At 36.0% G+C, this 18165-nt stretch overlaps 1 protein-coding gene across 6 annotated transcripts in view; it reads right to left on the bottom strand.

Moving 5' to 3' along the window:
• Window positions 1-2131: 2131 nt before the first annotated feature.
• LOC129748824 (uncharacterized) overlaps window positions 2132-18165 on the bottom strand; it is a 156567-nt gene continuing 140533 nt past the window's right edge. For 5 of the 6 annotated variants that reach the window (XM_055743580.1, XM_055743579.1, XM_055743581.1 and 2 more), the window contains one exon: window positions 2132-15833. In XM_055743580.1, coding sequence (XP_055599555.1) covers window positions 15287-15833 — 547 coding nt within the window. In that variant the 3' untranslated portion in view covers window positions 2132-15286. The remainder of the gene's footprint in view (window positions 15834-18165) is intronic. The other variant, XM_055743584.1, reaches the window with a different exon arrangement.

Below are 18165 nucleotides of genomic sequence, written 5' to 3'. Positions count from 1 at the left end.
TAGCAGAGCACACTGGGTCAGCTAGTAGCAAATAAATAAAATGTTCTAATCAAGTCCAAAATCTTCGATAAAAATATTTTTTTTTTCTTGAGAAATGGCATTTTTATTCACCATAAATTTACAAATAATGTTAATTTTCACAATAGTGATGTTTAGATGATCGAAAGCAAATTTTAACGCCATAAAAAAAACCTGAATTTTAGTGTAATTTTTTGTTGTTGTTTAATTGTGACACTTTACCAACGTTATGGCATTCGTCTCATAGTGTAAAATTATGTAGTCCACGGTATGTTTTTGATATTATGTTCAAACACTTTTTTAATCAATGCAAAATCTCAAAATTATCAAAGTCTGTTCTATAGAGGTTTAACTTTCTTTTTTTGACTCTACTTTGAAGTAATATTTTTTTTATTGTTTAAAAAACACGCTTTGCAAGAAAACATATTTTGAAAAACAAAAACTTCACTTTTATCACAAAAACTTAACGTTCCTAAATGACCGATTTTTTAAACAAATTAACTATTATCACACTGAGCTTCAAGAAGAAACTCATGATTGAATAAGTAACATTTAAGTTATGATTCTGTACTAAGCACATTTGCGGCAAGCGAAAAACGAGATATCTCGTCTTTGATCCGCAATGTGTTGAAACTGGAATGAACTTTGGCGATGCATAACAAACAGTCTGTGAGAGTTTCGCTGTGATCCCTGGACTGATGTAGAAAATAATGAAATCTGAGCACTTGTTTACGGGATTTTTTTTCAACATCACTCTGAGAACTTAATATCCTTATTAAATATAATTTATGAACGGGTTCATTTATGTAAAGAATAATTATTTATCTACAAAGGAAACCTATTTATGCACAAAATAAGATACATTGAAAGAAAGATAGATTTGTTAAAAATATTTTTGATGATGAAGTCGGTGATTGAGGGATAGTAGGCAGGAGGATGTATATAAGATTAGGAATTTAAAATGACAATGGAACATTAGGCTGAGTCGATTTGGGGTCATTTTTAAATTTCTGAAATCCTGGGGTCTTAAAAGCTTCGTTTTAGGTTAAAAAATCATCGATGATTTTTGCAGAATTTTTAAGTAACGTTTACATCAGTAAATTTGAACTTTTAGGTTTGTATGAAAAAAAATTGAATATTTGTACTGAAAAATCAACATCATCTTTGTTTCTTCTGTGGAACCGTACCATCTAATCGTCGGTGTGCCAATTTTTAATTTCTTCTAATGAAAATTTCCCCTTTACAACCGTAACTTTGTATCTTATGTTTAATGGTGGCTATAAAAAATAATAAATTCAATTGACATCACTGCTGGATGCCTAGTGAGGTTTTGCGTAACAACTTTTTATGCAATACTTCGTGAGGCACCAGCATTGATGTCAATTAAGTTTATTGTTCATCAGTGCAAAAAGACATTCTCCTTTTACGAGCTTATAACTTTTTTTGCCTAATAAGATACGAAAAATCATGTGGCGCGGTTCCACAGAAGACACAAAAATGATGTTGATTTTTTAGTACAAAATATTCAATTTTCCCATACAAACATAACCGTTCAAATATACTCATGTAAACGTTGCTTAAATATTCTGCAAAAAGTCTTAAAAGAGATTTGAACCAAACGAAGCTATTAAGACCCCAGGGTTTGAGAAATTAAAAAATGACCTCAAATCGACTCAGTAAAATGGAATATACCTACCCCCAATAAGGACGATCTTTTATATGGCGACCGTCAACATTTTGTGACGTTTCCAAATTGTTCTGCATTTATAATTCGCAATACAAAGGCAGCTATCTATACTTACGATTTCAGTTGGTTCCGGATGTGTTTGAATTTAAAGTTTATACGTAAATTATGAATCTTTTCCAAATGCACTGAAGCACTGGGCTCAACGGAAAGCAAGTAATTTTCGATTTCCGATTTCCGATTACTATTATAATTGAACGATAAAAATACCAATCTTATGATCATAACTCATCGAAGCGTTATCACGTTGATAGCACACACCTTTTCCTCGTATCTTGTAGAGAGATATTCTCCTTCAATGGTGAAAGTATGATTCCAATCCAATCCAACACTTTATGAATTTCGGATCAATGGCAAACGAGTGGCTGGTGCGGGTTGCAATTTGATTTCAATCTTTATTTCAACTTTTACTTGTGTGTATGTGTGTTTGTCCGTGATTCCATTTTTTCGTAAGTCTGTAAAGCTGTTAATTTATGTTGGTAGGTGTGTATGTGTCTGTGTCAATGAATTTGAGCTTTCCCGAATGATTGGAAATAGCAGAGTTTTTTTACTATTTGCGTTGCTCTTCTTTTTGATAATGTTTCTGCTTTTTGAGGAGAGATGGTCTTACTTTTGTCAAGGAAAGGGAAAGAGTAAATACAGTAAATATATGCATATACGTGATGGCGTACTGTTTGTTGTTGTATATATATGTACCATATTTTGTTTCATTTGTTTAGTTTATTTTACTTTCAATAAGATACAACGATTTACCGTGACATTCTTATTTGATCTCTTTTTTTTTGTAAGCCTTTCCGATGTTTGAGTATTTTCCAAAGTTTGTTAAACTTTCCAACAGGAGAACGAGACTTGCATCTGATTTCCCTGCAAAGCTTGAAGTAAAGTTGTGTTCAATCTCTTCTAGCATTTGCTGCATTCTACTTTTAGGGGAAGTTCAAAGCTTGAGGAGAATTGTTTGCTCCACTTCAACTGTGTTTTTCTCCGACTGGCTGCTGATCGCTCATCCGTTCAAGCGTTAAATCTTCGTACGATAGAAATGAGTTTTTTGCTTCACAATTCAACAAGTGCAAGTGTGTTTTATGATGGTTTTATATGGATTTCGAAAGAGTTTTTTCGCCCTCAAGAAGGGGGAAACAATCAAACAAACTTTATCTCTGCTAAAGTAGTTTCTTTGCTCTGGGCTATCATCTGCGTTTCTTCAAACGAATTTTCCCCTCTTTTTACGATTAATATTTTATTGTCCTCTGGTTCTGTTTAGCTGCTCTCAGTTGGTTTCCAAGCTAGAAATTCTCTAGCGTGTTGATTATTGTTTCAGTTCAGTGTAATTTTATTGTCTTGATTGGTTGTTTGGCTGAGTTCGATAAATACTTGTTAAACACTTACACAATAAATTGTACGAAAATACCATTATCTGTTTAACGAAGAGTTTTGCAACTTTTTTTTTCTCTATCTTATGTGGCAATTCAGTTTATTGTCAGAATTGATGCTTCTAAGCTTTCTTTCCCGTATCATTATTAACACTTTTCCTTACAACTTATTAGATATTTCTTCGATTTCTTCTTGTCTTCATAAATGCCTTCATCCCAGGAAGAAACCATTTACCATTAGCATTTTTACTCTTTTTTTTTGACATTTTAACGCATTATTATCTTTGGAAGGGGTTTATGTTAGAAGTTCATGAATTGTTTTGATAACTTGAACAAATAAGGGATAAGAAATTTAAAAAAAAAAACAAATATTATCCAATCTATCTTGATATTTAGGAGCTATTTCATGCCTTAACAAAATGGGAATAATTTTCTAAAATGAAAAACAAAATCTGAAATTTAGATCTAGACTCAGATTCCAATTTCAGAACTCCTACTTAGAATGTTGACATCGAATTTCAACTAAGAATTTTCGGCTGAATATTCCAATCCCGACAAATAATTCCAACTCAAGAATCCAAATCAGAACTCCGGCTATGAATTCCATTTAGAACTCCGACTCAGAATTCTGATCCATAATTCTTACTCAGTAAACAAATTTAAAACTTTAACTGAAAATTCAGACTTCCTACATTTCTTTCAAAAAATTCAGACTCACAATTCAGATCCGAAATTTCAACTCAAAATTTCGATTCGAAATTTTGATTTGGAAGTCCGACACAGAATTCTATTGCAGAATTTCGATTCAAAATTGCAACTAACAATTTCAACTCTGAATTCGAACTCATTTTCCTAATAAGAAATCCAAGTTAAAACTTTGACTGAAAAATTCTGCTAAAATTCCGACAAAATTTTGAAAATTCCGACAAAATTTGAACTCCAATTCGGAATCCGACTTGAAATTTAATCTCTATGCATTCCGACTTAGAAATCCGTCAACAATTTGTTCTCAGAACTCCGACGCCAAATTCTCAGTCGAACGTTTGACTTGAAATTTCCGAATCAGAATTCCGGTTTCGACTTCAGATATAAAATTCCGACAAAAATTTTGATTCAGAATTTCGATTCAGAATTCCAACTAAGGTTGTAAATTTCGTCACAGAATTTCATTCTAGAATCCCGACTCAATATTCTGACCTAATATTGCAACTCAAAATCCAAATCCGACTAAGAATTCAGTCTTAAAATTCCAACTCAGAGTTCTGACTCAGCATAACATTCCAAATGTCTAACTGAATATTCCAACTCAGAGCTTCAACTCAGATTACCCACTCAAAATTAAGAATGAGCATCCTGGATCAAAAATCTAGCTCAGAAATCCGACTTCAAATTCCAACTCAAAACTCTGACTATGAATTCTGGCTTCAATTCCAGATTTCGAATTTATATTCAGAATTCGGACTCAGGATTGAGAGTTATATTCGAGATTCCGAATTCAGACCTAGAATTTTACCCAGAACTCCGACTAAAGTTCCAACTCAAAATTCTGGCTTGGAATCCCAACTCGGCATTTCCACACAGAAGTCCGATAAAAACATTCTGTCTAAAAATCTAGACCCAGAATCCCGGCTCAGAGTTTTTATTCGCTGAGTTCAGACTCAGACGAATATCAACTCAAGTTTACGTCTCAGCATTCCACCCCGATTTCTGAATCAAAGCTCAAACTCAGAGCTCTGACTCAGAATTCCGACTCTGAACTGCGTCCAAGCATTTTGATTCAGAATTCCTACTCAGGACTCCGACTCAGGATTCCGACTCAGGACTCCGACTCTGGATTCCGACTCAGGATTCCGACTCAGGATTCCGACTCAGGATTCCGACTAAGGATTCCGACTCAGGATTCCGACTAAGGATTCCGACTCAGGATTCCGACTCAGGATTCCGACTCTGGATTCCGACTCAGGATTCCGACTCAGGATTCCGACTCAGGATTCCGACTCAGGATTCCGACTCAGGATTCCGACTCATGATTCCGACTCAGGATTCCAACTCTGGATTCCGACTAATGATTCCGACTCAGGATTCCGACTAAGGATTCCGACTCAGGATTCCGACTAAAGATTCCAACTCAGGCTTCCGACCCAGGATTCTGACTCAGGATTCCGACTCAGGACTCCGACTCAGGATTCCGACTCAGGATTCCGATTAAGGATTCCGACTCAGGATTCCGACTCAGGATTCCGACTCATGATTCCAACTCAGGGTTCCGACCCAGGATTCTGATTCAGGATTCCGACTCAGGCTTCCGACCCAGGATTCTGACTCAGGATTTCGACTCAGGCTTCCGACCCAGGATTCTGACTCAGGACTTCGACTCAGGACTCCGACTCAGGATTCCGACTCAGGATTCCGACTAAGGATTCCGACTCAGGATTCCGACTCAGGATTCCAACTCAGGCTTCCGACCCAGGATTCTGACTCAGGATTCTGACTCAGAATTCCGACTCAGGACTCCGACCCAGGATTCTGACTCAGGATTCCGACTCAGGACTCCGACTCTGGATTCCGACTCAGGATTCCGACTAAGGATTCCGACTCAGGATTCCAACTCAGGCTTCCGACCCAGGATTCTGACTCAGGATTCCGACTCAGGACTCCGACTCAGGATTCCGACTCAGGATTCCGACTCAGGACTCCGACTCAGGATTCCGACTCAAAATGCAGACATAGAAATCAGACTCAGAATGCAGAATTCTAACTCAGAATTCAAAATTTAAACTAATTATGTATCCCTTTGGTTAATTTCAAAATGGAAAAACTTTCCAAACAGCAATTGAAGTTGATTTATTACCCACAATAAGGCACGAATCCACTCAAAACGAAATAAATCAAAACAAAGCAGTAAAAATTGGCAAACAAATCTCAGCCAAGAAAGAGGACATCAAATAAATGAAATATGCGAATTCTGCAAACGAGGCAATTCATAACGCTTCGATGGAACAACATTTTATCGCATTCCATCGCGTTGTTTCGTTGGTGTTTTCGTCAGATTTTCTTTCGCCCATTTTTTGCTGTTGTTGTTTTTGATTGGGAAAACGTCTCATTCTACCTTCAAAGAAGGCGTCCTGAAAAAGATGAAGGTAAAGGAAAAACGAGGGAAAAAAGCCTTCAGACATTGTCGTTTTGCAACGATGATGGGCGACGATTTTGATGATAATGTTTTTTTCTTGAGGAAAATTGTTTTGGTTTTATTTGATTTCGGGATCATTGTGCGTTCCATGAATGTCCCTGCGATTGGCATCTAGACTTCTTTTTTTTTTTCGTTGGTATCTGTCTGTCTTCACTCACATAGAGATTGATGTTTCCGGTTCCGTTTCGCATTTTTTTTTTTTTAATATTTTGTGCCAACCCAACCAAGCAAAGGCAATCATGGAAGGTGCTGGATCTCGCCATTAAGATTATTTTTCTAACTGGGGGTTACACTTTTGGGAGGAGTTGCAAAGACGATCCAAGACCGTTTGTCTGTGAAAGCTGTTTTTCAGTGGTTTTATTTTGGGAATTGGATCGCCTCTGCTAAGGGTTCCGCTTACTTGCGAATAATGGTGATGGTACGATAGGCTTCATCTTCCGGGTTCTTGAATGGATCCTTTCCCATGGATCTTATTTTTAATGTTATTTTTTTTTCTTCTACTTTGAGCTGTACACCTGGGCAAAGTGTATAAATGCTTGTTTATTCGAGATAAAAGTTCATATGTTTAGTGTATTTTTGTTTGTTGATAAGAACCTTTATAAGTAGGAAAATTGAAAAGGAGAGAGCAATGGCTTTACATTTTTTTTTCTAGTTTTCTCGCCTTATCAGCTTGTATAGTTGCTTGCCTTAACTATAAAACAGTTCAGTTTCATTCGGTTTCGGATAAAGTTGATATGAAGGGAAAGATATGGGGATAGAGATAGATATTTAGTTGGATAGTTGTTTAGATACTGGTTCAGTGGCGTTGTGGTTGGTCGAAGATACGAATATTGAAACCAAATTCTTGTATGTTTACCAAGAAAAAAAAACAAGAAACCATAACTAAATTTAAAAATATATCAAAAATATTAAAAAAAATCCTGAGAATATTTTCTAGACTATCTTTTGACTAAAATATCGAAAGAAATACAATTTTTATATCAGATCAATAATTTTTCGAGTTATACTAAAAAAAAAGTCGATAGAGATCTATTTGATATGAATGCAGTTCTTCAATGCTGTCATGAGGGTTTGTTCAGCAATGCAAAAAAACTTATTTCTGGCTGATTTTGATCATTCACTTTGTTCACGAAAACCAAGGAACTGAAGAGTTAATCAGTGAATGATTTTAAATATTTGAATAACTTAACAAATTTTACGAATTTCTATTTTTTCCCCAGTTTTGAAATAACATTTTATCTTTTCATTTTAAATTCTTCTCTGATGGAACTCTTTTTGTTTTTTTTTTCGAGGAGGATGTAAAATACTACCAATTATCCGCAGTTTTGATTTTTTACATGAAATTCAGAGAATAATATAAGAAATTGCATTACAGAGTTTGGGCGAAAATTAAAATAATGCGACCATAAATAGTTCCTTAGACAAACAAGGAAAAAGCTTGACAGCATGCATCCAGTCTTCAGAACAAAATTACTAATTCAACATTTTTTCGATATGAAGTTCTCGAAATGATCAAAAGTTTTGGAAACAGTTACGGTTATCCGTGATATTTTTTTTTTAATAAAAGGAAAATTTGTAAACCTTTTCTAAAACTCGGAAATTTCTTTGATTTCATAAATTCCTACCAAGGAAAGCTTGAATAAGTGAAGATCGAATTTAAACCCATATAGCTTCACGAATTCAACTGAAGTTCAATTCAATTCTACACAATTCAATTCAAATAATTTTCTGTATTCGGAAAAATGGACCACATTTTTTATGTTTATATGTTTTTATGTTGTTATATTTACGAGTGTAAAATTTTGAGGCAATCAGTCAAGTAATTTTAATATTTGCGACCATTGAAAAAGTCCACCTACTGAAAACCTCGAAAAGCTCCATTAAAAGACCTCAGTCAGCAAGCAGACAATCAACTGTTCAACTTACTTATTGTAGATAATATTATGAAATATGAATGACAGCCTTTTTTTGCTGGAAAACATTAAAAAAATTTGAATTTTGCTCGGCTGGCTCTTTGATAAAATCTGCCAGGCAAGAACAGCAGACAGTTTCAAGAACTGAAATCAGTTTTTTTTGATTACCTAAAAATTATCAGGTGAATATTGAGTTGTCAATATTCCAAGTCTGTTAATAAGGATAATAATAAGGAATGTATTCGAAAAAAATGCAACACTTTGTTGCATGAATTAGTTATGAACGCATGGATGGAAATAGATAAAATTTTCAGCGAATCTGCCTGGTTTGATAACGTTTACATGTGCAATTTTTTGTGACGTTCTGTCATGTGCTTTTCAAGATAGCGACCAATTAAGATGTTTTTTACTTTAATTTTTAGGCATCATATGCGTCATCCATAATGTATACTATGAACCACCTTTTTTTTCTAATCGAGGATATTTTTGATTCGGTTTTCTTTTCCCTAAAGCTTGATCTTCAAAATTACCCTAAATTTCTAATTTTTTGAATATTATGCCAAATTTAGCCGATTGCCCTCGTTCGGCACAAAAACAACATATTTAACTTTGAATTCCTCCACCTCAATTTTTGGCGTAATGGCGGGACTCTAGATCCAACCAAAACAGATTATACACTTTGTGTGACCTATTGAAGTGCTATGCAGGGAAAGCGCTCGCATTTGGAGGCATTCTTCTTTGGATATTTAGTCATTTATCGTGTCAACTGACACTGACTGATGGCAGCTTCCACAGATCGTCAGCCTGCTCAAAAACTGACATGAAATCATTCAATTTTTTTCTCTTTGTTTATCTCCGGAAAATACAGACGAGACTTGTCATCTACAAGATTTTGGCTGAAAATCTGCTAGGTGCTCGCTAAAAAGTTCGTTTTGCTGATCATTACAAAATTTTCCAAAATAGCTCCCCACTAGCAGCGGTTCGAATATTTTGCGCACGATTTGACCACCGTATTTTGTTTATATTACCGGTGGAAAGCTTTTATACTTTAAAAAGTTTAGTCAGTCCGAAAAAAATCATTTTTTTATCACTTTCCCAATTTAAATTTCCAGATTCCGTTGTCACTTTGATATAACCTTAACTTATCATAACTTTTATTGCTCAGTTGGCAAATCTGTTGTCTCCTGAGCCGATGTCCGCGAGTTCGAGCCCAAGAGTAAACATCGAACGCAGTTGTACCGGATAAGTTTTTCAATGATGATCCGCCAAATGCAACGTTGATAAAGTCGTGAATGCCATTAAGATGGTAAAACGACTATAATCGAAACAAAAAAAAACTTTTATTCATGTTTAAACTCACTGTTAGATCCTCAAGCATTCTTTTAACGATTTAGTCAAATAGTTGATTTCTAGCCGATTTTGGATCCCCCACTTGCTTAAAAATTTTTGTTAATTGGCTCATGTTTTTGACGATATCACAATAATCACTTGACAGATTGTCACTAAATTTTGCACACGTATCATAAGGTAGCTTCGCTGAAATGTTCATCTTCATCTCAACCCATGCATTCAAAAGTTATTCAAAAACAGAGTGTTGCAAATTTTTTGGAATACACTTCTTATATTGTTTTCCCTTACTCAATTTCCCTCAATTTCGCCGACACTGCCAGATGTTTTGACAGCTTCTTAACAAACTGTTCGAAATTATCTTTCTCGAATGATCGTGCAACATTTTTGCAGTTACATATTGGATGCTGTTCCAAAATTTTCTCCAAAATTCATCGGCAATCTATCCGTCAAAAGTATTTGTTCATTTGGCTAGTTCACTTTTCGGCCTTTTTCGCTGATCACAACGCCACTTCTCATTCATTTTCAAGTTGATTCTCATTCATTTTCAAGTACTCTGGCCTAATTTGAACTCATTTGAGTAAGTTTTCATCGTGCGCTAGGAGTTTCAGTGAAAAAATCAGTACCGTCAAAAGGGCATCATGCAACGCAGCGAGGTTAGATGCAACATTTGTATATCACAGCACTGATACGATTTTTTAATTTGATATAACATAATCGAGTTATCGTTTAATGAATACAAAATGATGATGACATAATTTTTCACATCTTTAGCTAGTAATTCACAGTTTTTCATTTTAGTTCAAATTTTAAAAAATCCATCAATAAATGTGCAAATTTTAAACTTTTTCCGATGCCGTAAAAAACTTTATCCAGTATGAGGGATACTGGTTTGATGATCATATTCCAAGACTGTTGATGTAAAAATATTTTTCGAGCAATCACCAAATTCTTTTAAATATTGTTTTTTTATAGTTCAGTTATCAACCTGGGGAAATATGCAACAAAATGCAAATCAAATAGACACCTTGTAAATCTTGTTTCCATAGGCTTGAATATGATAGTTTTGCATCATGCATTCTTCAACATTGAAATTTCATTCATCCAAAAACTTATTTTTATGATTTCAGCTTGAAGTATTTTTTATAGTATTTTTTACCCCTAAATGTATGCAATATGTTTATGTTAAATAAAGTGTAAAAGTAAACTTCAACAGAACCCGAAAATACTGCACTGGTGTTTTTATGCGAAATGGCATTATGGCATTTATGACATCAAAAATTTATCAAAAACTATACATTTACAAACGTTTTTATTAGATTTTTCCATTAAAATCTATGTTTGTAGCAAGTTACCCATTTTTCTAAATATAGTGAAAATCGCATGTTTTAAAAAAATTGAAAATTACTGTAGAAACTGTAGAAAAATTACTGTAGAAACCAATAATTTTTTCTGACTACGTCAGATCGATATCCCACTAACCTTAATACTTTTGATGCATAAAGAGTATGATTTACTGTGGACGTGAGTTTTTTAGAAGCCATCGAAGTTGAAAAGTGTCCCATGTTGCCCTAGTTGACGGTACGGAATTTTTTTTCTATTAGCTGTTGTTTTTAACGCTCAGCTTGTAAATAAACTTTCTGTACAAATTAGTTATTTATGAATTTTAAAATTTTTTGGGTTTAAATTAGTCTATTATCTAAAACACATCCATACAGATGCTTCTCATACCAATCACCGTGCGCTATAAAACTATCATTTTATATTAAAAATGGCTTACTAGAACACATCTACGAAAATTTTCAAGAAGAGTTGACTGTTTTTCGAAAACTCCTAGCGCTTGCTGGAAATTTACTCAAATGAGCTCAAATTTGGCCAGAGTACTTGAAAATGAATGAGGATCAAACCACATAAGTGGCGTTGTGATCAGCGAAAAAAACCGAAAAGTGAACTAGTTTATAATCCTTGCACTTAAATTTAACTTCACGGAAATCGAAAAAGCTTCAAAGCTGACAGATCAGTTGGATATTTTTCGGTGAAACGTAGAATCTATCTTATATTTTCTTATATTTCTGTTATCCTATATGTATGCAAGTAATATTTAATGAAGGTTGTGCAAAGGTAGCCCTGCTCATGTATTGGTGCAGACTGTGACGTCGCAATCACGATAAATCTGTTAATTTACTGGGAAAATTGCCTTTTTTCGTTGATAATCAACCAGATCAATAGTAAGAAGAAGAGATTCCAAGGAAGATTGCATGCAAGTAGAAAGCTCAATTTTGAATATTTTGTTATACACCACAGACAACTGGACTTACATTTCCTGATTAGACAGTTCAGCAGATTCATAAAACTTTTTGGACAATTAAAACGAGAAATTTCAGTAAGTACACCATATATTGTAACACCTTTTTAAACACATCATTAATTAATCCTTTAAAAAGGCATAATATATGCCGAAACGTTAGATGAAGAAATAGAAGTCGTTATAAGATTTTTTCGTGACTGAAATCGCCAAAAATCAATTTATGGATTGGAAAAATCTGCTGGAAATTTTCCACTTTGAAAACATGTTATTCTAGAAGGATTATTGTTCTTTAAGATTGGTACAAAAACAGTTAGGTTTTTGAGTAACTTTTTTATAAAATAAACCTTCGAAGTTCAAAAATATGATGAATTTTCCCAACTCGAATTTGAAAATTTTTAAAATTAGTTCGAAGTCTTCCATGAAAATGTCCCAGTCAGTGCAGTTTAAGCTCCTTCTTGCAATAAACTAATCAAAACGCAGTGATTTTAACTCGGGAGTTTAAAATGTGCAATAAAATATGATTGAATTGATTGAAAAATCCTTCTTAGCTGGGAAAGTAAGATTTAATGCTCGAAGTAGGTTTAAAGCTCGGGACGAGCATCTGAAAAAAATATATAATTCGAGATGAACACTGAAATAAAGATCGTCAGCTCGGGAAAAGCACATAAAAACGCTTGAATATGCCTAGTAGTTGGAACGAGTATCTTCAAAGTAAAGTTATGAATCAAAACGAGCACTTATAAAATGGTTCTGAGCTTGAAAGTGGTCGCACTTAAGAAAAATGCTTGGGTAGCTCAAGAAGGACAACTTGAGGGAAAGTTATTAATTTTTTAATTTTTGGCGAGTGCTAGTAAAATGTATTGTTGTTGGTGTTCAATATGTATGAATCGAGTGTCAAACTCATTTTCAGAAAAGTGCGCGATTGAGCATAACAACGTAAGCATATAGATACCAGAACCAAACGACTTTTTCTTTTTCTGTTTTAAAATAGTTTGTAAAGTTCTTCTTTTATAGCGAGTTTGAGAATGTTTTGATATTACGTAGACTGTGGCATCAAAATTATACTGCAAAATTTAAGTTCTTTTGACCGTGTAAGTTGTAAAACAAACACCTTGATGGTCTTCGGCAATATGCATAAAAAACCGATTAAAGCCATTTCATGTTATTGTGCAATCTTATAAAGGGTGTCCACGATGACATTGCCACACTATGAAACTGCTCTAACTTTTTAACCGTTGGGGTGGAATTTAATAAAAATTTGAGTGGATTTAGTTCATAGTGCATTGTTTACATCCTGCAAGTTTTAAAGTCCTGTTTTCAAAACTCGCTGAAATGGAGTCAAAAGAACAGCTCGTGCGTTATAAAATCTTTCGCATTCATCACGAGAATAAGGATTTGTCGCATCGTTCCATCGCTAAAACGTTGGGAATTGCGAATTCCACGGTGTCACGAGTTATTATGCGGTTCGAGACACGATTGGCCACCGATCGGAAGCCCAGAAGTGAAGGAAAAAACCACAACCGTGTAGTTGGGGCCTTCAACTGAAACCCGAACGCTTCCGTTCGGAATGTGGCTAAGAAGCTACACCTAAGCCGAAGTTTCGTCCAGAAGGCCAAAACTAAGGCTGCGTTTCAAACGATCAAGGTACAAAAGGCCATTAATCGCGACGAGAAGCAGAACAAGTCCGTCACGGGTTTGATTAGGATGCTCAATATGCTGACGGAAGTTGAATGCTGCATCATGAACGACGAAACATATGGGAAACAGATTCCCAGCAACCTTTCGTGACCTAGGACACGATCAACGGACTGGTGTACATGAAAGAGTGTCTCCAGAAGCGGCTGCTTCCTCTCCTGAAGGCCCACAACGTCTCAACAATCTTCTGGCCGGATTTGGCCTCATGCCACAACTTCAAGGACGTGCCGAAGTGGTATGCGGACAAAAAAGTCAATTTCGTGCCGAAAATGATCAACCCTCCTCTAGAAGTACTGGACGAATATGAAGCAGCACCTTCTTAAACGACCTAAGGAAGTGAAGACAGTCGAGGAACTGAACGGTTAACATGCAAAAAGCGGTTGATTCATAGGTTGTGCAGAATTTAATGGCCGGGGTATAGGCCAAGGTGCGGGCATTTGCGTATGGACTGTAAATAAAATACAAATAAAATGGTGAAATAAAGTTATTTTTCAATTTCTGAACAATTGATGGCAATCAGATGAAAACTCGAATTTTGCGAATTAATTTTGTGCGTGATAATTTCATCACGGACACCTTTCCCAACGAAAAAGAGAACTTTGATCTTAATTCTCGCATAATACTAAATCTTAATAAATTCGAAGTACAAAAGTTTGTGTTTAATAATGTTGTGGTTTAACGTCGAGTGTTTAAAATTATTCAATGAACCTACAAGAAGCGCATGTCCACAAATAACAACATGTGGACAACCATGCCAACAACTCAAAATTTATGTCAAGTAGATCGTGGAATAAAATAAATTGTTACACATAACAATAGTTGCGGAGCAAAATGTTGGTAGGTTTTGGAACTGTTATCTAATGGTGAGAGAATAATGTTTATGTGAAAACCTATTGCGCATAATTTAGTCAAATTGTTTTTTTCGGTAATAAAAACAGGCCTTTTGAAACTTAAACTTCGTATTAAGAAACTAACATTTCAGTACGTAGTAGCGAAAAAAAAAATCATTTCATCGATCAACCACACCACTGCACTTTGAACCATTTGAAACAAGAATGGAAAAAGTCCAAAGAAACTCTATGCTACAGTTGCTGCCCTCGTTATTGTTTGTTGTCATTTTCACTAAGTTTTTTTTGATATTGTTTGCAACCGGCTGCTGCCTGACCAGACCAGACTCAGGAGGGTCAGCCTCTTTCCCGTCTGATTCTCTTGATTGGTTGCCCGTCCGGTGATAAATACATCTTAAAATTCCATTAATCGTTATCTCTTAATGCTACACTTTACAGTACAATATTATAAATGCTTACAAACATTTACGAATGGGGGCTCCTTTTTTGTTTTTGTCTTAAAGTTTAATCTGATACTGATTTGGTTGGTTGACTTTTTTGATACCATACACTTTTGTTGGAATTCATTATGTTGTTTACAGCTCGAACATTTCCTTACCCAAAACACTTCCAGCAGCTTTAAAGTTTAATATATATGTATGTTTGTATTTATTGGTTTGTTTTTGGTAGGAAAAATAGAATAAAACAAGTTCTACTCAAATGTCTCTAGTAGCTGCTCGCTTTGTGGTTTTGTTAAAATTATTGTCTTCTGTCAGCTTGTGTCTCAGTTAGTTTTTTTTCTCTATTCTTATTTCAAACATATTTTTACTTACACTCAAGGGGTTGATTTTGTTTTCGTGGTTTAAGACTCTCATTCTTAGTTGTATCTAGCGGCTCCGCGACCTCCTCCATAGACCTGCTGTATGTACTTATTGTCCAGGTAGTATTGTTTCTTAAGATAGTAGAGTAGTTTGCGCAACCGGGCGGCACACCGGAAGTCGTCCTCGCTGTAGAAGAGCGGATTGGGCGGGGCTTCACTGTACCGGGGAGGGTACAGATCCGGATCCGACGCCATTTCCGCCATTCCCATTCCCATTGGCAGATAGCCAGCGCCGTTGCCGATGCCGTGGATGTACGAGGCTGAGCGTTGCGGGGGCTGAGCGAGGTTCCCGAAAGCGTCGCCAGTGTAGCGCAGTGACTCGGGGCGGTGTTGAGCCCCACGTGGACCGACCACCGATCCCAGCGGAGATGGAGCCGTCAGAAGGTACTCCCCACCCGGCCCAACTACCGTGGACAAATGCAGGGGATGATGGGGCAAAGTGGCCTCGTAGTCGGCTGCCGCTGCCGCTAGACTCGACGTCGCATCGTCTACAAACGGCGGCGGTTGGTTGTCGTAGTCGCTCGGGTTGGCGGTAAAACTCGACCTTCATGGTTGATGGATTGCAGAAAAATTGGTGGAAAATGAGAGAAAGAAATGTTAGAATTTTTTTATGAATATTTTTCAGTAACGCAACTATTCCAACAATTCTACAGCTATAAGACAGTTAGAAAGGTTTAGGTAGTTTAAAAACCAGAAACCTACATAGCTCGTTAGAAGTTCTCAAATGAAAATGCCTGATTTTTGACAATATTTTTCCGTGAATTTTCCAGCAGTGTTACTTCATACATTTCGAATAAGAGGACAAACTGCAGTTTGAGAACTTCTTATTTCTATTAACTATTAGAATGGCCAATTTGATGAATTTTTCTACAGGGGTAAACACCTAAAATAGGAAAGTCATTAACAAGAAACGATTTCTACCATTAACAAGAAACACAAAAATATATTTTTAAGGCCATAAAAAGACATCCAAAAACGATAAAACAATTTCATCAAAAAGCAAAAAAAGGGGCACTTGAAACATCAAAAGTTGTTTAGAATCATCAAAAAACCTTTCAAAAGCAAAAAATACAGCTTGGAACATGAAAATAGATTTAGCTCAGTCATAAGAAAAAAAAACAAAACGCATGCAAATAGTGTACTGTAAAAATAAGTTATCTTAATTGTTGCTTTGTCGAAGAACGTAACTTCGTATCTTATCAGGCAAAAAAGTTATAAGCTGTTGAATTGAGGTAGGGGAAACCTGTACAAGACACATCAGCTGAGTAAGATGGCCCATGCCACTATTTCTCAAATATACACTAACCAACGGCTTCGAATGATTTTTATCTTCATTTTTATTGTAGCAAACAAGCTTTTTCATCATTCAATAAATGAAAAGCTCATAAAAACTACTTTAGTTCTTAGAAACAGAAGAATTAATGGAATCAGCGTGAAACTTGTTATTTTTCATACATAACGTCATGCTTGGCATCGCTCCTCAGATTTGCCCGTTCAGAGTAAGAGCGTGTATTTTTTTCGCTGTGCTCTTCTCAAACGGAGAATCTTTAAAAAATTCTCAGTTACCTCCAGAGCGACCAAGCGTCCACCCAAGTGTGGGCAAGAGAAGCAAGTTAGTTAAGATAGAATGTTGGTGTCTTCGACAACATTGCTCTGTATAATAAAGCGCATATTTTGATATGAAATATAAAGTTTAGAGGTCCACCAATAGCGAGATATAAATCATAACTTTCTTGTTTAGCATTTTAGAGCTTAAGTTTTTTCTACAAAGTTATTTATCTCAACAAAATACACAACTTTGCTTAACATGTCAAAGTTCTACAATCTTAACCCAAGAAGATACGGTTAAATTAAAAAAAAACTTGAAAAATGCTTTACAAAAAGTTATTGTTATTATCGCGCTATTTTTGAATCTCTCGACTTTAAATTTTATATCAAAATATGGGAATTAACAACTTTGCCCAAAACACCTATCTTTTCATTCCTGAGCGAGTTCCTCTAGATTGATGTTCTGCACCAGGACCAATGATTAGCTACGAAAGCTTTCTTCGGTCGAAAAATATTTAAAGCGTAGCGGTAAAGGAGGATAAATCCTAAATTTTAAGATTTGTGAAAGTTTTGCTATTTTATTACTAAAATTTGTCCCAGATCCTTGCGTAATTTTCACGGTTTGTTTAATAGACAAAGATTATTGGACAATTTTAGTAAATGTTACTTTGCGAATTGCTTAATTACTTACTTAATGATCCCGCGCCGATCCTCCGGTGCATAGGGCCGTGGTAAAAGACCTCCACTGTTGACGATCCGGAGCCAGCGTCTTCACCTGGTCCCAGTCAAGATTCTCGTCGACAGTTCGGATTTCAGCGGCTAGGCTTCGCCGCCACGAATTTCTGGGTCTGCCTCTTCTTCGATGACCTTCTGGATTCCAATCAAGCGCCTCTCTGCAAATCTCGTTTTCATCTCTTCGCAGCGTGTGCCCAATCCATCTCCACTTACGTTCCCGAATCTCGATTTCTAGCGGCCTTTGATGACACCGGCGATGTAGTTCCTCATTCGAGATCCAATTGCCAGGCCACCAAGCGCGGATGATATTCCGCAGGCAGCGGTTTACAAATACTTGCAGTTTTCGCGTCGTTACCGCATATGTGCACCAAGTTTCGCACCCGTACAGCAATACGGATTTGACGTTTGAGTTGAAGATTCGGATTTTCGTTCGTAGAGAGATCTGGCGTGACCGCCAGATGTTTCGGAGACTCGCAAACGCAAATCGGGCCTTTCTTATCCGGGTTTCGATGTCTTTTCTGGTACCACCATCAGGCGGTATCTGGCTACCAAGATACTGGAAGCACTCCACTTTCTCAACTTGTTGCCCAGCT

Source organism: Uranotaenia lowii, chromosome 2 (genome assembly GCF_029784155.1).
Source record: "Uranotaenia lowii strain MFRU-FL chromosome 2, ASM2978415v1, whole genome shotgun sequence".
In the NCBI taxonomy this organism is placed as follows: Eukaryota; Metazoa; Arthropoda; class Insecta; order Diptera; family Culicidae; genus Uranotaenia; species Uranotaenia lowii.
The sequence above is the reverse complement of the archived record's forward strand: the minus strand, read 5'-3'. Positions and strand labels throughout refer to the sequence as shown.